This window comes from Ogataea angusta, assembly GCF_019207475.1.
Source record: "Ogataea angusta isolate 61-244 chromosome Unknown 61-244_NODE_2_length_1002155_cov_89.706849, whole genome shotgun sequence".
NCBI classification, from domain to species: domain Eukaryota; kingdom Fungi; phylum Ascomycota; class Pichiomycetes; order Pichiales; family Pichiaceae; genus Ogataea; species Ogataea angusta.
In genome coordinates this window covers 857,574-876,081 of record NW_025065216.1, presented here as the reverse complement: position 1 = coordinate 876,081, position 18,508 = coordinate 857,574, and the positions used below count along the sequence as shown (strand labels likewise).

At 51.3% G+C, this 18,508-nt stretch overlaps 13 protein-coding genes across 13 annotated transcripts; 6 read left to right on the top strand and 7 right to left on the bottom strand.

Annotated features, from left to right (window-relative positions):
- Window positions 1–9: 9 nt before the first annotated feature.
- Window positions 10–1,119, bottom strand: KL928_001359 (uncharacterized protein; the record flags this gene model as incomplete). Its single annotated transcript, XM_043201715.1, has 1 exon — window positions 10–1,119. One exon carries the CDS (start codon window positions 1,117–1,119, stop codon window positions 10–12), a length of 1,110 nt encoding a protein of 369 aa, XP_043061818.1.
- Window positions 1,120–1,256: 137 nt separating this feature from the next.
- On the top strand, window positions 1,257–2,954 carry KL928_001358 (uncharacterized protein; the record flags this gene model as incomplete). The annotated part of the gene is made up of 1 exon (XM_043201714.1): window positions 1,257–2,954. The coding sequence occupies one exon, from the start codon at window positions 1,257–1,259 to the stop codon at window positions 2,952–2,954; it is 1,698 nt and encodes a 565-aa protein (XP_043061817.1).
- Window positions 2,955–3,109: 155 nt separating this feature from the next.
- On the bottom strand, window positions 3,110–4,099 carry KL928_001357 (uncharacterized protein; the record flags this gene model as incomplete). The annotated part of the gene is made up of 1 exon (XM_043201713.1): window positions 3,110–4,099. One exon carries the CDS (start codon window positions 4,097–4,099, stop codon window positions 3,110–3,112), a length of 990 nt encoding a protein of 329 aa, XP_043061816.1.
- Window positions 4,100–4,213: 114 nt separating this feature from the next.
- On the top strand, window positions 4,214–4,678 carry KL928_001356 (uncharacterized protein; the record flags this gene model as incomplete). Its single annotated transcript, XM_043201712.1, has 1 exon — window positions 4,214–4,678. One exon carries the CDS (start codon window positions 4,214–4,216, stop codon window positions 4,676–4,678), a length of 465 nt encoding a protein of 154 aa, XP_043061815.1.
- An 87-nt stretch (window positions 4,679–4,765) lies between these two features.
- On the top strand, window positions 4,766–6,601 carry KL928_001355 (uncharacterized protein; the record flags this gene model as incomplete). The annotated part of the gene is made up of 1 exon (XM_043201711.1): window positions 4,766–6,601. The coding sequence occupies one exon, from the start codon at window positions 4,766–4,768 to the stop codon at window positions 6,599–6,601; it is 1,836 nt and encodes a 611-aa protein (XP_043061814.1).
- Window positions 6,602–7,173: 572 nt separating this feature from the next.
- Window positions 7,174–8,784, bottom strand: KL928_001354 (uncharacterized protein; the record flags this gene model as incomplete). Its single annotated transcript, XM_043201710.1, has 1 exon — window positions 7,174–8,784. The coding sequence occupies one exon, from the start codon at window positions 8,782–8,784 to the stop codon at window positions 7,174–7,176; it is 1,611 nt and encodes a 536-aa protein (XP_043061813.1).
- Window positions 8,785–9,291: 507 nt separating this feature from the next.
- On the top strand, window positions 9,292–11,058 carry KL928_001353 (uncharacterized protein; the record flags this gene model as incomplete). The annotated part of the gene is made up of 2 exons (XM_043201709.1): window positions 9,292–9,466; window positions 9,551–11,058. The coding sequence occupies 2 exons, from the start codon at window positions 9,292–9,294 to the stop codon at window positions 11,056–11,058; spliced, it is 1,683 nt and encodes a 560-aa protein (XP_043061812.1).
- A 59-nt stretch (window positions 11,059–11,117) lies between these two features.
- Window positions 11,118–12,311, bottom strand: KL928_001352 (uncharacterized protein; the record flags this gene model as incomplete). The annotated part of the gene is made up of 1 exon (XM_043201708.1): window positions 11,118–12,311. The coding sequence occupies one exon, from the start codon at window positions 12,309–12,311 to the stop codon at window positions 11,118–11,120; it is 1,194 nt and encodes a 397-aa protein (XP_043061811.1).
- A 67-nt stretch (window positions 12,312–12,378) lies between these two features.
- On the top strand, window positions 12,379–12,795 carry KL928_001351 (uncharacterized protein; the record flags this gene model as incomplete). The annotated part of the gene is made up of 1 exon (XM_043201707.1): window positions 12,379–12,795. One exon carries the CDS (start codon window positions 12,379–12,381, stop codon window positions 12,793–12,795), a length of 417 nt encoding a protein of 138 aa, XP_043061810.1.
- A 4-nt stretch (window positions 12,796–12,799) lies between these two features.
- Window positions 12,800–14,746, bottom strand: KL928_001350 (uncharacterized protein; the record flags this gene model as incomplete). Its single annotated transcript, XM_043201706.1, has 1 exon — window positions 12,800–14,746. One exon carries the CDS (start codon window positions 14,744–14,746, stop codon window positions 12,800–12,802), a length of 1,947 nt encoding a protein of 648 aa, XP_043061809.1.
- A 435-nt stretch (window positions 14,747–15,181) lies between these two features.
- Window positions 15,182–15,943, top strand: KL928_001349 (uncharacterized protein; the record flags this gene model as incomplete). Its single annotated transcript, XM_043201704.1, has 1 exon — window positions 15,182–15,943. The coding sequence occupies one exon, from the start codon at window positions 15,182–15,184 to the stop codon at window positions 15,941–15,943; it is 762 nt and encodes a 253-aa protein (XP_043061808.1).
- A 2-nt stretch (window positions 15,944–15,945) lies between these two features.
- KL928_001348 (uncharacterized protein) lies at window positions 15,946–17,763 on the bottom strand (the record flags this gene model as incomplete). The annotated part of the gene is made up of 1 exon (XM_043201703.1): window positions 15,946–17,763. The coding sequence occupies one exon, from the start codon at window positions 17,761–17,763 to the stop codon at window positions 15,946–15,948; it is 1,818 nt and encodes a 605-aa protein (XP_043061807.1).
- Window positions 17,764–18,074: 311 nt separating this feature from the next.
- Window positions 18,075–18,455, bottom strand: KL928_001347 (uncharacterized protein; the record flags this gene model as incomplete). The annotated part of the gene is made up of 1 exon (XM_043201702.1): window positions 18,075–18,455. One exon carries the CDS (start codon window positions 18,453–18,455, stop codon window positions 18,075–18,077), a length of 381 nt encoding a protein of 126 aa, XP_043061806.1.
- Window positions 18,456–18,508: the final 53 nt, after the last annotated feature.

The window sequence follows — 18,508 nt, the reverse complement described above, 5'->3', positions numbered from 1 at the left end:
CTGTATAAACTATATTTCATTTAGCTTTCTCGCATAGTACAGCGACGCGTAGCCCCTGGAGATGGAGTTGTCGTTGTCGTACTGGAGGCCGCCGGTGGCATCGTTGAGGTCCAGCAGGCCGTTGAACGAGATTGGCGGCAGGATGACGGTGGAGTCGATTTGCACAGGCCCCACGGCCATGGAGAAGGTTTTGTAGGAGAACTTTGAGTTCTTCGGCACCTCCGGCCCGTAGACGGGCATGTTCTGCTTTTCTGTGCGGCCGACGCTGTCCTTTTTCGTAGCGGACGCCTCGTTCGGGAACAGGTACGCCTGTTCCTCCTTGAACACGGAGGACACGAGTTTCCAGTCCTGCGAATTTAGATATTCAAACAGAACGTCTGTAAACATGGAAGGTCCGGTGAACGAGGCGACGGGCTCGGACGCAGCGTCCAGCGCAGACAGCCGGTCTTCCCAGTTGGCTGCCTGGATTTTTGCCTTATTTTTGTGCACGTAGTCGACGATCCGACCGATCAGCTTTGCGAGGAACGGATGGTGTTTCTTCGCCACGAAAATGTGCGTCCCGAACGTGAGCCGTCTGTTGTAAAGGTCGGCCCAGTTCTCGGTGTTGTGGTCCGTCTGGACACCCACCAGCAGCTGTGTGTTGAGCACTCTGGGCTCAAACCAGTGTCTGACGGGCTTGAAGATGTCTGTGTCGATATCTGCGTAGAGCCCGCCTTCGCAGTAGATCAGGAGGTATTTGAGAAACTCGTGCTGGAGCTTTTCGTGCGGCAGCAGGTCCAGCGCCCGGAGCACTTCTGGCTCGTTTTCGAAACACACGTCGACCCGTTTTCTTACAGCCAGCGTGCCGAGGAATCGGTGGGCGTAGTCTGGGGCGTTGATGTCTCGCCAGCGCTCGACAAACGGTTTCAGGTTCTCAGGAACAAGCTCGCCACGCTCCCAGAACTGCCAGATAGTGCGCTCCGCAGCCCCGTCGGAAAACGGGTGGTGCTGCAGCAGCTTGTGCTCTGTGGAAGCCAGCAGATCGACGGGCTTCGGGGCGGCCTTGAGGTACTGCGACGGCACGAGCACAACCAGCACGAACGAGAGAACAGACAAAAGTAGCGGCTTGGCCACAAACATGGTTTCAGAAGAAAAGGACAATATTATTTTACAAGCCTACTTTGCAGATCTTACAGCACAGCAGATGCATATTTCGGCAATAATAAATAGTCAGGGGCAGCAAAGCTAAAAAAAGTTACTAAAATCTCTTTAGCCGTATGAGAACCTCCCGACTGTACTCGAGACTCACCACGGCGAGCATAGTATTGGCCGTGATTCTGCTGCTGCAGCTCGGCGCATTCTACAGCAGAACGGCCGCGGCGGCCCCCAAGGTGTCTGCTGAGCCTCTGGACGAGATTACCCCCAAACGGGGCTTGACTCCGGCTGATCTGGAGGCGATCAAGACGTTTGAGGCAGCGCGTTTCAGCAAGGACCAGCAGAGACTCGCGGACGACCAGCAGTTGGACGTCTTACGCGTGTACGCTGCCCAGGAAAAAGAGCTCGAGGACCGGTATCTGGCCTCCTTGCGAGTGTACGAGGAGCTGGCGGAGCGCAAGCCGAACATCATCAAAATCTACTACACGAGAAAGGACATGCGCCACGGCTCGGCCACGGTGTTCCGCAAGCTGATGGAGGCGTTTTTGGACGTGGTTGACCGGAACAGCGTGGTGCTGGAGGACCAGGATTTGGAACTCGAGTGCAGCACGGAAATTGCAGACTTTTCTTCACTGGACGTGAAATATCCGGAGGAGTCGATCAAGAAGCTCTCCCGTGCCCACAAACAGGTGGCGGACGCCATCCCGGGCGGTAACCCGTTCCCAGACCTGTACAACCACAACGGCTACGTGATGCTGGGCGGAGGCTACCGCACATGGACGGCTCTGCTAGGAATCAAGGCCCTTAGACGCACGGGCAGCACGCTGCCGGTGGAGGTGTTTTTGCGCAGAAAAAGCGACTACAACCAGGCCATGTGCGAGAACGTGTTTCCGTCGCTGAATGCTCAGTGTGTGGTGCTTTCCGATAGATACGGCGACAGAATATCCCCGAGACTGGAATCCCTGGAGGACAAGGCTCTGGTGCCGTTTCTGCTGCTGGCGTCCTCCTACGAAAAGGTGTTCTGGATGGACTCGAACGTGTTTGCTGCGGTGTCGCCGGATGACATGTTTGAGAGCTGGCTGGGGACTCAGTACGGGTTTTTCAGCTGGAGAGGCAAGTACGCCACCACGCTGAACCCTGCATACTACGAGGTGGTCCGTCTGAACCCACGGACGCCAGAGTACACGATGGACGAGAGTGCGTTTTTGCTCGACAAACAGCAAAACTTCGAAAACCTGATGCTGGCCGCATACTACGAGCTGGAGGGAAAAAACAGTTTCCACAAGCTGTTCGGACAGGCAAAGTGCGGTGCAGGAAAACACGACTCGCTGAGCTACGCGACGCTTTTCTGCGACAGGCGCGAGTTCAGATCGCAGCTTCTGGACGACATGGGCGGGCTGCGGTTGCAACGCGACCCGATCGGAGAGTTTGAGAACATGTTTGAGGAGTATAGGCCGGTCCGTCCGATGTTGTACGAGGTCGACCCTGCTAGACTCAACCCGGAGGTGCTGACGACGCCCGGCCGGATTTTTGGTAGCCACGATCTCACCTACGACGTGGACATGCTTGTGCTGGAGACGATGGATTTGTATGTCTGCCACGCAAACGACCACATGTTCAAGAACGTGGGCACGTTCTGCAACGACTACGTGGAACAGCAGCGGAGATATCTGGTCGATCACGAGATAGCAATTGTCAACTCCAGCCCGCGCGGCTTGGTGGGCCGTCCCGACGATACCTCGGACGAGGTGAAGGACAGAGCGAACGCGGAGGTGATTTCAAAGCTGGTCGGCGTGGATAGACTGCCGGAGTGGGAGTGACGGGTGATTTATAGAGAATAACATAGATTAGCTAGTAGACAACCAGAGTGCTGATTTTAAACTGTTCTTATTCAATTTATTTGGGGATGAAATATTTTTTAGTATCTGCATCGATCTGGCTACATACATGATGAATTTTTATTTACAGATAATATCTATTTGCCATTTTTCTTGTCCACCTTTTCACCCTTTTCGCTCACCTGCGGAACCTTGTCAGCGTCGAGGATCTTCTTTATATCCTCCACCATCAGCTGGCTCGCAGCCTTGGTCCGCCAGCCAAACCCGTGCTCCTTCTTCAGCTGTGCATCCTTCTCTCTCTTCTTTTTCAGCAGATCGCCGTACATCTCGTCTATTTTCTTGCTTCTTTCCACGTAGTCGATGGTGTCGTCGCTGAACAGCAGATCAAACACGCGTCCGTCGCCCCAGAAAAATCCCTTTCTATCGATCAGCCATGGCGCGCGAGATCCCTTCTGGTTCAGCCAAAAGATGAAGATGGAGTCTCCAGTGCCGTAGAACCCGTCTCCCGTGTACACCTTGGCGTACTTGTTTTTGCGCAGATGGGACAGAGGCATCGTGTGGACCGGTGTAGGCTTGTATGGAAGCACAGGATGCGAGGTGAACCGCACAAACGGCTCCTTGGCATCACCACCGGGAAGATACCACATTCTGCGGACCAGTCGCGATGGAGCAAGCGCAAAACCCACTCCACACAGCGCCGTGAGGATTCCTGCTGCTGCAACGATCGACAAATGCATTCCCAAGCGCAGATTGTTATGCAGATCACTCAAATTGTTCTCGTTCTCCTCGTATATGTTCATGGCCATTTCGTGGCCAATAGAAAGGACGTTGATGCCGTAGATAAGGAAGACGAGACCAAAACAGTAGCAGAAGACAAAATAGAGTCTGTGGTTCTCGCTCTCGTATATGAGCTCTGGCTCATTTGATCGTTTCAATTGCGCATACATTTTTGCCAGAGGGTACTTGGAGGGCTCAGGCGCGTTGGGATGCGGCAAGAGAGACGGCATGGCCTCCTTCTCGAGCCTTAGTGACCGAGGAAGTCTGTCTGAGAGGTTATTTGTTTGTTTCGCCTGTCCGGGGATCCTTGCCGTGATCGTTTTCTCGAGATCCGGGGGCACGCTGTACATCCTGAGCAAAACACCTGGCCGCAAAACACGGCCGAACGCTGGCCGTGAAAGAATATTCCTGTGTATTCCAACAAGTATCATGAGGAGAAGAAAAATTAGTTGAATTTATTTTTCATGTCTTCGCACAAAAAGATAATTAATACCACCAAGACGTCCGACCGACGGGCCGCTGCCGGCACCAAGGCCACGCGGTACCTTCACACAAACCAGGAACTGAATATTGCCGACGACAGGAAAATCAACAACTCGCTCCAGTTGCTTCAGGACATTAAGCAGTCCTCCAAGTCCGATTGGGACCCTTCGCATTTCCGACTTTTTGTGGGCAATCTCGGCCAGGACGTTGATGAGGAGCTTCTGCTGCGCTCGTTAATAAAGTATCCCTCGGTATCGAAAGTGCAAGTTCCCAAAGACCACAAGAAGGGCGAAAATAAAGGGTACGGGTTCGTCTCGTTCAGCGATCCAGACGACTATCTACGGTGCTTCAAGGAGATGAACGGTAAATACATTGGGTCGAAGCCGGTCGAGCTGAAGAAGGCAAAAAGCAAGGAGCCGGCAACAAAGAAAAATAGGAAAAGATGAGCAATGGTGTCAAAGGGAAGATTAAGTTACTAGAGGCAAGATTTTTTTGTTTTTTTATTTACCATATTTCTGCTAATTAATACGCGCATGGATCTGGTGGAAAAAGGTTTGCATCTGTTCGAAAAAGGCAAATACCAAGATGCCCGACGTGTGCTTTCCAGAGCCGTTGACATCGCGCAGGAGGAGTTGAAGAAAGGAGAAAACCAATGGCGCAGTAAGCTGGGATTACTGCTTGACTCGCGTGCGGCATGCCATCAAAAGCTGGGCGACCTGGACGCCGCCTTGGCAGACGCGCGTCAGCAGATGGCTCTCGAGCCGTACAAGTGCAAGAGCTACTTGCGAGCATCAAAAATACACACACTGGCCGGCCGCGACAAGGACGCACTGGAGGTGCTCGAGGCTGGTGTTCGTCGCCTGGAGCGGGGTAAAACCAAGTACGGAAGCCGGCTTCAGATCAATGAGCGCTTGTTTGAGAAGATGACGGCAGAAATGGAGGAATTGCGTCAGAAAAGCTTAAGAGATCCCGCTGCGAAGCGAAGGAAGGTCAAGTCCTACGATCCACTAAATTACCTGCCTTTCGAGCTCCAGGCTACTATTTTCTCGCACCTGGACCAGTCAAGCATCATGAGCTGTCTTCTGGTAAGTCGCAGATGGAAACAAGCACTCGAAAGCATGCCGAGGCTGCTGCACAGTCCGGTCCTGAAACGAAACTTAACTCTTAAAGAGCTAGTGAAATTTCTCAACTTCTGCAGGTCGCGCCAGTGTCGCTCGTTTGAGACGTTGTCGCTTTCACTGCGTGCGGTGGAGGAGTCCAGCATGCTCAAGCAGCTGTTGTCGAGCGGCTTTGAAGTGAAGAGGCTGAATTTAAGTTTGGCGAAATACGACAATTTCGAGCTCGCTAAGCTTCTCAGCAATAGCACGACAGGCCGGAAAATGTGTGCTTCCCTGAAAGAACTGTCGCTTTCCTTGCCCGTTGTGGAGAACGGAGCTGGGATGACAGAGTTGCTTGGTTATTTGGGGGCAAACATAACCAAACTGAACATAGTCATCACTGACCTGGTTCTCTCTAAATTGGTCCGACGCGAGCCCAGCAAAATTGACTTGCCCCAACTTCGCAGTTTGGTCATCATGGTGCGTCCCAAACTGCACGAAAAACTGAACAGACGTTTGATGCGTGTGCTATTTGCGAATTTCACCGCCGATAACGTGCAAAGTCTTCATTTAATTAATTGCGATGTCGAGGCTGTCACCATGCAAAAAGTGTTGGAGCGCCTGCAAAAGCTTGAACACTTCTCGGCGGACTCCTGCGGCGCATTGACCTTGGGAGAGTATTTGAGATGGCTCTCCCGGAACAGGGTACCTCTGGAAAGTCTGTCTATGCGGGAGAGTTCGCTCCCGCGGCCTGCAAGCTCTGTCTCAGACGTGGATCTGCGTTTTCTGGCGCGGCTGAAATCTCTGAGTTTGGAAAACACATCGCTCAATTTCCACCAGTTGCTTCTGCTCCTGCAGAGCACAAATCACCAGCTACGACATCTCAAGCTCAAGGCCAACTACAAGCTTATTTTCACTCGCAGTGCGTTTGACACTCGCATCCCGAGTGAATCCACGCGTCCGGTAAGCTTCCGCGAGTTTCTGCAAGCTGTGCCGCAATTGGAGTCCTTGGCACTTATCCAATGCACCAATCTCACCGACTCGGCACTGCGAAGCCTGTCGGCAGAAATGGTGAACACCTCGTGCCCAAAGGGACTCAAACTGCTGGATCTCTCTGCCAACGAGGTGAGCGGTGTGGGCGTCATTGACCTGTTTCAGAGACCCAGGAGCTGGCTCCGGCTAGACCAGCTTCTGGCCCACGGCTGCGATTTGCATCCTGACACCTTGTCGCTCCTTGTCCGCCGCGGCTATTGTGGAAATGTACAGATTTAGCCTAGTAGACGTGACATTGTTATTAGCCGCGCATACACAATAGAGGAACGTTAATTTATTTTTCTGCTGCATAAATATTTTCTTATTCAGATATATATATTTAAATTAGGAAACTCATCTTCTGAGGCAGGTACCACTCATGTTGATTGCCGAAGATGGCCGTCTGTCAAAACGTCATGTGGGAGATGCCTTGTGGAAGAGATGCATTTCAGTCACATCACAGGAGCGTGGCTGTTCCAGCCAGACTTGTCGCCAATAAGGGGCGATCATTTTGATAGTAAGTTTGCACAGTACTTGATTTCGGCAGCTGAATTGCATTAAGTCAATCTTTATCTGTTTTCAACAATCGGGGACTACCTGAAGGGATGGTGCCCCTTGTGCCCATATTGGGAAACAGCATCATACAGATTTTCTCATACCCAGACATTGAATACTGAACCTCTTTTAAGCGATCAATGCGAATTAATGAGTTACATAGATGACGTCAACATGGCCAACGCCTCATCAACACCAAAGCTACAGGATGGTCCCGAGCGCAAGGAGCTGACAACGCAGCACTGTCTCGCAGAGCCTTACTTGCGTTCCGTGGTATCCTCTCCCTGCTCGTCGCGGCTCTGTTCATCCTGGCTCTGCTCATCGTCAGACTCCTGTTCTTTGCTCTGCTCACTTTCCGTCGAGTTTTGCGGCTCTTTCTTTTCGCCAACTCCCCGCAACCCGCGATCTCGAATCAGGAACCCTAACAGGAAGCAGGCTCCGATTAGCGGGATAAAGAAAATAAACACCGTGCGCAGTCCGTGGTAAGTGATGTCGCGCAACTTATCCTGGACCTCGGGACTATAAACGGTCAAGTCTATTGCGTAAATGTGTTTGCTCAACTCTTCTATCTGTTCGCTGGTCAATCCAACATTTGACGAGCGCAGCTTGCTGCGGAACTGGTTGGACATGATTGCCGAGCACGAAGCCATGCCGACGGCAGCACCGACAGAACGGTTGAAATTTCTAGTCGCAATCACCACTGCTCGATCGGGCAGACGGGTATGTGCCTGGAGCGCAATGATGGTGGGCTGGAACACGGACCCGACTCCAAGTCCCTGGACAACCACGATGAAACAGATCCCCACCATTGGGACTGATTTGGTGAAAAGCGCAAACTCCAGACACAGCCCCAGTAGCCAGAGTCCGAACCCTGGAATAATAATGAAATTATAATGCTGGAAATGTGAAATCAAAATTCCCGAGATCGTACTGGTCAGCGCCTGCACAACCACCATGGGAAGCGTCAGACACGCGGACTGGTAGGAGCTCCATCCCCGCACCAGCTGGAAGTAGAGCGGCATGAAGTACATGTTGGCGAAGAACACCATTCCGAATAAGAAGTTCTGCGTCATCATGATTGCAACGCTCGGTGTTTTGTACACCCTGAGAGGCATCATTGGCAGGCGGGAGATTTTCCACTGTGTGAACAGGAATATCAGGAAAAACACTCCGCCGATGGTGAGCAGACTGATCACCAGCGGCGAGTCCCACTCGTACGTGTTTCCGCCGCCCGAAATAGCAACTAAGAACAGGATGATTCCAATGGAGCTCGTGAAAAAACCGTAGTAGTCGATGTTCTTGAAATTAGACCATTTGATCTGGAAGTCTGGAGGCGAGGGCACAAACACCGCGCTGACAACGGCGATGACCGCGGTGAGCGGACACAGGAAATAGAAATTCCCGTGCCAGCTGACACTGCTTGCAAATCCACTCGCCACAAACGGACCAAGGGCGTTACCGAGCCCCACACAGGATCCCAGAATCCCCTGGTACTTGCCACGCTGCTGCAAAGTCACCAGGTCGCTCACAAATATCATGCTCAGCGAGGTGATACCGCCGTTGGCTACTCCGGCAAAACCCCGAAAAACATACAATTGTGTGGCTGTGCGGCAAAAACAGGTCGCCAACTGGCTCAGGCTCAAAAGGCACAGACTGAACACCAGGAGCACTTTGCGGCTGAAGATGTCGGACAGCCGTCCGGATAAAATTTGGAACGAGGTCTGTCCGATCATGAGCGAGGTGCCTGCCCACGAAACCGTTGCTTGAGCATTTAAGGCGTCTGCGATTTTAGGCTGGATAACGGAAATCGACGTTTGGTCTAGGAACGACGCCAATAAGCCAAGTGCCAGTGCGGAAAAGGCTATCATCAGCTTGTGAAAAGGAAGCCGATTGACTTGGTTTTGGAGGGCGACTTTTTCGGGCATCTTTGCATGGGGTAAATGAGGCAGAGGCACCTTTATATAAAATGTCGCACGCGAGTTTTTTTTTTTGCGGCCCCGTTCCGCACTACATATCGGTGCCGTTTTAGTACCTTATGCGTGCACGGAGCAGGAACTTGGGGTCTTTAGGGCGCAACAGACAACCAAAGCCTGTGCTATCGAACGCTTAGTTTGTGCGTGACAGGGTTTACCGCTATTCGGGGGTCCTGCCAACGCGGCCCGAGTGGGCAATGCATCCAGCAGGGTACTTTTCCGCGCAATCGGCCCTGAATTCAAGGCTCAGAGGTGTGCAGAGATGCCAAACCTGTCTTATGGTGTTCCATGATGGCTTTATTATCGCCTGTCATTACCTAATCTGAAAAAAAAAGATTGAAAATTTTTTGTAGGCAAATAACACTATCAGACCAAATTGCATTGTGCGCTTTAATGCAAAACATGATGTCTGTACAGAATGCACCACTCATCGACGAGACGCTCAAGCGAAGGTACTCGGACAATGAGGACGTCAAACGGCGAAAGCTGGACGTGAGCGAGGAGCACGATTCTGACGTACAGGAGGAACATGCCTCAGATCCAGACTTCTCGGGCAAAGTGTATAGTTCGTTGGTCCGTTCCGCCCTCGACAGGATGGAGAAGGTAAGTACCGTGACACGTGTGTTTTCCCACTAACTTCAGGACGATTACTCTGCTATAGACGCACTGGCCGCACAGCTCGCACTGCCTCGAAGCAATACCGAGTCGATCTCGTCGGACAAGCTGGTGCAAATGCTGCGTGTTCTGACCGGCGAGGTCACGCGACTCGACAACAGGGCCAGCGTGGCGCTTGTGCAGGCGCTCCTCAAAATCGACTGGTTTGAGTACGAGAGCGCCGACTTTTCCAGGGCATATTCCACCTTTCTGTCTGTACTCGTATCTGGAATACCGAAGTGGTGGAGCGAGGTGGCCACGATGCTTGTTGGCGACTTCACCCGCAGAGAGCATCTCGACTCGCACCATAGTACGCTCAAATATATTATTCAGGTGATTCCGACCTCGACGAACGCCATTCCGGGCATCTTGAAGCGTCAGTTCCCCAACAAGACTGCTCCCAAGGCCGACCTGGTGAACTACGTGCGCAATCTCCTTTTTCTGCTCGGCTACTGCGACCAGGTGCGCCACGCCGTTTGGCAGCTGATCGTGGAAAATTGCATTAAATTGGACGTGGAGCTGCAGAACGAGCTGGAGGAGCTGGACGACGAGGATCTGGAAGAGGCGCTGAACAGTGATGAGGAGGACGACGACGCAGACGACGCAGACGAGCTCAGCGACGAAGACGAGTTCCTGGACGAGGAAGAGTACCAGGTCGAGATACAAAAGGTCAGCAACCTGTCGTCGAAGCTGGACAGCGTGATGCGGCTGCTGATGGACTCCACGGCGCCCGTTTTCAAACAGGACCTATCTGCGGGCATTGCCCTGTTCAACACGCTGGCCACGCTCTTCAAGTCGCACGTTCTTCCAACACATTATACCCGATGCATCCAATATCTCATGTTCTATGTTGCACAGCAGCATCCGGACCTCACAGACTCGTTTCTGGTCATGTTGATCGACATCGTCTTCAACGTCAACGAGATCGGCTCGAACAGAGTCAAGGCCATGCAGTACGTGTCGTCGTTCATTGCGAGAGCCAAGAGTCTCTCAAAACAGCAGCTGGTGTTTGTGATCAAGTACCTCACGTCGTGGTGCTCTGTTTTCGTAGCCGAGCGCGAAAACGAAATTTCCAACGGCCACGGCGGCATGGAACGGTTCAAGATCCTCTACTGCGTGTTCCAGGGCCTGCTGTACATCTTCTGCTTCCGCCACAGAGAGCTCAAGAACGAAAAGGACGAGTGGGAGCTCAACCTCGACAAATTCTTCAACAAGCTCATCATCTCGGGCTTCAACCCGCTCAAATACTGCAACGAGACCGTCGTGCTGATTTTCGCGCGGCTCGCGCAGCAGGTCGACCTCTGCTACTGTTTCTCGATCATCGAGCGCAACAAAAGAGAGAGACTCAACGGAATCAAAAACATGCAGGCCGGCTCTGTTTTCGAGAGCAAGCAGGAATTCCTCGACCTCGAGGCGTACTTCCCGTTCGACCCGCTCATTCTCAAACGCTGCAAGGAGCTTGTGGAGGAGCACTATGTTGAATGGGAGAGCATAGACGACAGTGAAAGTGAATAACATAATTTATCAAGCACGTGAAGTACATCGTTGATTTGGGTGAATAAATACATATCAAATTAAATCATCAATCTTCTTATGTTCGTCACCTTCCACTCCTTCGCCGACTGGCTGTACTTGCAGCCAACCAGACGTTTTCCCGTTATAGGACACTTGCCCGCGTTCTCATCGCCCTCGCGCAGAAACGTGTAGATGCACTTGTAGCAGAAAACGTAGCCGGTCTCGATCACTGCCGGGTTGTGGATTTCCTCGTGACAGAGCGGGCAATTCGGTGTTTTGGTGACCAGTCTGCTACGCATCCTGCGCGACGCGGCCACCTCGTTGTTTAGCAGCGGCGGCACCTGCGGCGTTCGTTCCGTGACGGTGTCTGTCTTGAAATTTTTTTTAACGTCGGACGTGTTCCACCACTCGAGGAATTTGAGCAGGAAGATCGACACGGGCAGAACGGACTCTGAGCCAAATAAAAGCGATTTTTTAAGCGGATACGCCACCTGCGAGTAGGCGGCAACCACCGACTCCGAGAGCGAGATCGGCCGTATGCGACTGGACTTAGGCTCTGTGGAGACGCCCTGGAGATACGCAGCGGTGCGTTGCTCGGCCAGCCTGTAGTCGAACTGGTTGAGTCTGGAGTACTGGATTCCAAACAAGTACTGGAGCAGACTCGTGGACTTGAACTTGCCCGACAGATACAACACTTTGAACACGATGTTGATCAGCTTCAACACCGTCGAAATCGCCGGATACAATTTGAGAAACCAGTATTTGGCCAGATCCTTCTTGCTCTCGTCAGGCTTCAGTTTCTGCATGAGGTATTCGGGCAATAGACTGTCGTACAGCAGATCCAGCTTCTCTTTCAGGTAGGGAACCACGACAACCTCTACGAGCGAGACTCCGACCTGGCTCCTTCTCAGCCGTTTCAGGGTTTCGTATTTGGTCAGCTGTCCCGTAACCGGGTTTTCGAGCGTTAGGTCCAATTGATTGCATCGTTTGAGCCCGTAGAACTTCTCAATAAATGTAGAATTCCAATTGTGCAGAAAAGAGTACTCCACCAGCCCTCTGATGGCAAGGTTCAGCTCGTCAAAGCGGTTCAGGATCCTGATAAGATAGCGGGGGTATTTGTTGGCGTAGTGGACCAGAACAAACCGGATACTTGGAGAAAGCAGGTTTTCGAGCTCCTTGGCACTGATCACCTCAAACAGCGTTGGGGTGTTTCTGTCCAACGAGCGGGAGTCCAAATTGGAGTAAAAGTCCATAGCCGGTAAATAAGCGAAAGTAAAATAAAATAAAATAAAATAAAATAAAATAAAATAAATATTTATTATGACAGACAGGCTCACACAGTTGCAGATCTGTCTCGATCAGCTATCGGACATGTTTTTTGCGTCCTTGTCGTATGTCGACCAGAACCACGCTGCCGTGCGATTGACCGAGGGAGACGAGATGCTGCCGGACCCTGATCACAATCCGCCGCCGGAAACAGAATTCAAGGCGAATCTGACAGAGTTAACGTCCGACATAATACTAAAAACAAGGCAGATCCTCACAATAATAGACACGCTTCCTGGGGTGGGTGTGAGCAAAGACGAGCAACTGAAAAGAATAGAAAGTCTGTCTCAGGAGCTGGCCGAAATAGAGAAACAGAAAGCACAAACGTTACAGAGAAAAGAGAAACTGGGAAGCATGGTGGACGACCTGATAGTACAGGTGAGCGAGGGAATAGCGCAGACTAGAGATTGAGTGCTTACAAAGACCTATATGCAATCACCAGACACGAAACAAGCACAGCCAGTGCTTTGTCGACCTGGAGATAGTTGAGCCACTGGCAAAAGAGCAGGACTCCAAAATATAACGCGAAAAGATAGTTTTCCGGGCCGCATTTGTGACGCGACATGACAAACGGGGCGAAGTGGAGCACAAAGCCAAATAGGAAATCCGTAGCATGGTGGTCGAATTCGATGGCGTCCGGTAGCCATTTTGCAGGCTTGTACGGATTGGTGGTGACCAACTGCAGTGCCTTGAAACTGGCGAAGCCGATCACAACCATTATCGCAGGCCAGTAGACCACCGGGTTGCCAGTGGACCAGATCTCGTCGCTGCCGTTTTTCCAGAGAAGAGTCTTTGTTTCCAAAAAAGGCCATTGCAACGGTTTTAAGTCTTGGAGCTGCCATTTGGGCAGTTTTGCCCCGAGTCGTCTCATGTGTACGTGCACTTCCTCCAGCTTGTTCCAGAACGTGAGATTTCTATACTCCACGGGTGTTCCTTCTAGCTTTGGATGGATGTTCCTGTCAAAGTACCACAACGACCGTATATAGTTTGGCTTCTCGATACAGATGACCTCGTCGTGTCTGTCTGCCCATTTTGGCAACGCGTTCTCGGTAGCCATCACAAAACACTTGTTTTTCACGTTGAAGATCTGGAAAACAGACTCGACAGCTCTAAATCGCTTCGAGCCGAGCTCGGTGGAGTACTCGACAGCCGGCCGGAGCTCAAAGTTGAGCCAGTTCTCTCCGCTCCACGACAGATTGCCAATGGTGCCGACCTCCTTGTTGTAGTCTGTCTCTGAAAGCGGCGGCTTTTCGTCTGCGTTGATGTATAAGTATCTTTGGGTAGCGTTGTGGAAGAGGCGGATTTGCCTGCCTGTTTCGATGTACTTGGCTTTGCGCACCAGCTCGCCCAAGTTGGCTTTCACGCGTTGCTCGACAAACCATAGATTTCCGTCAGAGTCGGTTTCCGAGGCAGTGACCCGCTGGTTGCCCGATTTCGGGTAGTTGCTGCTCTCAGAGTGCAGGTACTTGCCCGTGTAGAAACTGCGAAGCGAGACCGAGGAGCCGTACGAAATGTCCGCGATATAGGGCGGAGCAGAAGTAAGCTGGTGCTGGAAATGAGGCGACAACGACGAGGCACCGGGGCCGGGGTTTGGAAGCAGCCGCAGATGCACTGCAAACACAGAAACGTAGACCAACACCGGAATAATAAGCCAGAACTTGGTTCTGATCAGTGCGTCCTTGACTATAGTCCTTGGCCTCATCGTTAGATCGCCAACCTGAAGCCATATACTTCTGACAAAAACCACCGCCATCCACGCTGCGGTGGCCAGGCCTATCCAATTAGAAGCCACCAGACATCCTAGTGCTATCGAGCTGCCCAGAAGCGCTGCAACTTTGCGTTTTTTGCTCGGGCTCCCGTCCAGCGTCTTGGTCAGGGCTATGGCTAGACTGAAGAAAAACAGCGTTGGTGAGATTCCAGTGGCCAGTCTGGACTCCTGCACAAACGAGTTGTCAAAGGCCACCAGAAGAGCACCGGAAAGTGCGATTTTGTGACTGACTCGACACGCTTGCAAAGTTTTGTACGTGAGCAGCACCGTAGCTGTTCCGAAAAGTGCGCTCAGCGATCGAAGCAGAGTCCAAGATACACTTCCGCGGCCAAGGAACACGATAGCCGCGTAGATCAGCCCCGGCAGCGGTGGATCAGGAGCGAGGAAAAAACTGCCAGACTGGTAGTTTGACACGGAGTCGTGAATTTTGGATTCCTCGGGAACCAGGACCTGAGGAGAGCTGATGTTGTACAGTCGCAGGCCCAATGCTATTGCTGCAACGGCCACCAGTTGCATTCGGTGTTTTTTGGGCATATCCATTGTCACGGGCTTCGGGCTGTAGAATTGCCTCACCGGACCGTTTAAGCAAGACATGAATAAAATATGAAAATTATCGGAGAGATAAAAAAATATACAAGGCAGGACAGAACAGCTAAATAAGTAGTGCTTTGCTTACGCTGTCACTGGCTGATGGGCGATCAATTAATCTGTTTGGACGATCGGTAGATTTACCACTAAGTCGGTTTGCCTTTTGGTAGTCACCGGGTCAGGATAGAAAGATTATATTGTCCTTGTTCAGGTTGCACCCATGTTTCTCGTCCCTGAATGATTGCCTGTAATATCAGCATTCTTGATGTGAAATAAAAGAAGTGGAGTAGTATGGATGCTATGATTGATTCTCACTCGTACCAGGTAAATTAGCTATAAGAAAGTAGTGGTGCTGAATTCTAGGTAAAACGGCTACCACGATTTTATTTAATAATCAATGGAAATAATTGAAAATAACTGAAAATAAATAATATAATACCAATGGCAAGACCAGAGTACGGAACAGCCAAATACGCGTCCAGCCAGATGCGCAGGCGAGGGCTGCAGAAAACCAAGTTCTACTGTCAAGTATGTGAAAAGCAGTGCCTGGACGAAAACGGATTCAAACTGCATATACAGTCGCCGTCCCATATCAAGAAGCTTAATTCGAAACTGGAAAACTCGCACAACGACTCGAGAGCGCTTATCGGGGAGTACTCAGGACGATTTCTTGGTGATTTTCTGCGTCTGCTCAGAATAAACCACGGAGAAAAGCTCATCGGAAGCAATAGATTCTACCAGGAATACATCATGGACAAAAACCATGTGCATCTAAACTCCACGAGGTGGAAAAGTCTGACCTCTTTAGTGCTCTTTCTGAAACACCAGGGGCTGTGCAGGGTAGAGGAGAACGAGGATTACGAAGAGTACGATGCGGAACGCTACTCGATAGCTTATATTGATAAAGGTCCCAAAAAAGAGACCAAAGAGCTCAAAGTGCGCAGCGACGAGGAGGCATCTTTGCGCGGACTGCAGGAGCAGATAGAGCGCGGGAAGCAACTACAGGAAAACTCGACGCCAGACACGCTAGAGACACCAACGCCGGGTCTCGATAATCATGACAAGATCAAGATATCTATGAACAAGCCTATCAATAAGTGCGGCATGAAAATAGTGCCAGGAGTTGGACACGCTGTGGCGCCACAGGTCCGTAAAAGCTCCAAACTCAAAAGTCGCATCGCTGCGAAAAACGTGCTAGAATGAGATTATGTGAAGCTTAACACGATCTTCTTTTTCTTTTTTCCAGTAGCGTTTGCCGTCTTTTTGGCCTGTTGAATGATCATCTCTGCTTCTGCGTCGTAATGGTCCGACTCAGGGTCCTCGGACTTCAGGATTCTGGTTCCCCAGACCGTGGTCTTGTATTTGGACTCGTTTTCAGGGAGCAGCACGTCCTCACCTAAGGGCGGAGCATTAGACTCCACAAACGTGTGTGACGACGCCTGTTCGCCGTACCCGTAATCGGTCAAGCTCAGGTTGTTCTCTTTTGAGTAGAACTGCAGGGTTTTCAATTCCAGCTCTTTTTCAAAAGCCGCCTTGCTGCGGTCTTCTCTGCGCTTTTTATTTCGCGACGCCCGACTGCGTTCGCTGAGTTTCTTGCTGAAGCGAGCAGAGATCTCTTTAGGAAATTGGGGTAGCTGATCTGTCCAGTCGAGTTCCAAAAACCCTATTTCCGTGCCAACAGGCAAATGTCCAAGATACTTTAACTTGCCAATGGTTTCCTCGGTCAGAGGCGAGTATTCGTAACTTATGTTCTCAAGAATGGGATGCAGAGTGAGCGGAAACGCGGAGTAGTCGCCGTACAACGACCTGAGGATCTGAACGTCCAAATTGGTGAGAAAGTACTTGACGCTAGAGTTGAATGAGGTTTGGTAGAAAAAAAAGCCCTTTTCCGTTTCTTGAAATTGGTGCTGACGGAGAGTTAGCTCATCGAAATGCAGACTCAGACTATCTGGAGACTCTGGGATCGCCGCCTGAGACGACTCCGCAAAGGAAGCCGCCATAGCGTCCATGTGCGAACGGATCTTGAGCTCGGCCAGCTCGTAGTGGTGTGTGCTGTCGCCGTAAAGCTCGGAGTCCAGAGACCTATGTAACTGGAGCGTCTCCAATTCCTGCTCAAAACACTTGATGGCGAAGTCTGGTCCACATTGCATTATCCTCGAATATTTCACGTAGCGCGAGTCGTTCAAAAAGTTGTCGACAGTGGCGGAGTTGGGTATCCAGGGAATGTCGCCGTCAAACTGGCAATTCTCCAGGTAGAGACGGAACGGCTGGGCAAAGACCCGCGAGGCAGGTCTGTACATGAGCTCGAGATCCACTGGCTGATCAACAGACGGCTGCTCGAACCGTTCGTCAATCTTTGTGATCAGCACAGGAAGCAATTCGTGCTTTTCTCTAATGTCCTCAGAACAGAGCGGACACTTGACGCGGCCTCGGTAGTCCTCCTGGGTCGAAAAGGCGGCAAAAAGCCGCAACAAGCACGTGTAGCAGAAAACATGGCCGCACCGCGTCATCCGGGGAGCAATGAACTCGTCTCCCAGACAGATAGGACACTGGTGGTCGTTTTTGTTGATCAGCACCCGCAGAATTGAGGCGTCGTCCAGAGGCACGTTTGGGTCCAAAATCTGCGTCCTGTAATCCCCACGATAATCCACAATAAACCTGTAGTTGACGTTCACATTCTGGCGGCCGGTAAGGTTCAGCCGGACACTCTGAGCACGATGTTTTTTGGAGCCCGGCCGACGGCCGGTGTCGGTCACCAGGTTATGTTCTGGCAGCTGGAACTCTACCAGATGACTTATGTCAATGCCTTTCCGTCCTCTCCCCAAGGCCCTATCAAAGGGAAAGTCGTCCACGAGCACAGGCTTGTTTGATTTGCTGTATCTCTTGGAACCGTGCTTTTTAGACTCCCTCGGCCGGGCCTTGGAGGTTGCCGCCGCCATTTGGCTCGAACGCGCAGCGACGGCCGGAGTGTTGGTCCTCGGAGCGTACACACGCTCCTGGGAACCTGAGGAAGGGGCTTTCATCTCCATAAAAGGAATAGGGATAATTATTTAGGCAAATAATTACCTTAATTCAAGCAAAATAATAAATTACCTTTAATAAATGGCAAAAAGATCACACCCACGTTATGTAATAAGCACAATTATTTTGGGTCTCTATTTACACGGTCCTCTATGTCGTTCTGTTTGTTGTCTATCTTTCTCTCACCTCCCAGATATCCTCGCTGCTGCCCCTCTTGAGCTGCTCGACTAGACGGTTTTTGTAGAACTCCTGGATGTTTTTCTCCTTGATCTCTCCGGCGTTGAGAGAGTTGGAAAAGCAGAAGTTGAGCTTCTCACTCTGTTTCTCGCACATGCTCAAGTCGCCGTAGCGGTAATAATTGCGAACTTGGCCCCCCAAAGACATACATTCCATTAGCTCGTCCATGGCAGTGAGGCAGGACATTTCTTTCTAGCATGTTAGACTTCTGCAACCAGATACTTACAGGAAACCTGTCCAGCGAAATCGACTCGGCCCTCTTGCTGGCCTTATCTCTCATGGAGCCAAGGCTTCTCTCTGTGGCTTGCGACGAAGACTCCGCAGACTTCGAAGCGTACGCATCGGCGAGAGCTTTCTGGAGATCGGCCAGACCGTCCTGGCCAGATGGGCCGTTGGATTCTGCTGGCTCCGTTTGCTCTGGGACAGACGAGTCCTGGGCACGCTTTCGCCAAAACATATATTTTTCTAGTTGTAAATTTTCCTGCACCGCCAATTCTAATTACACACTTA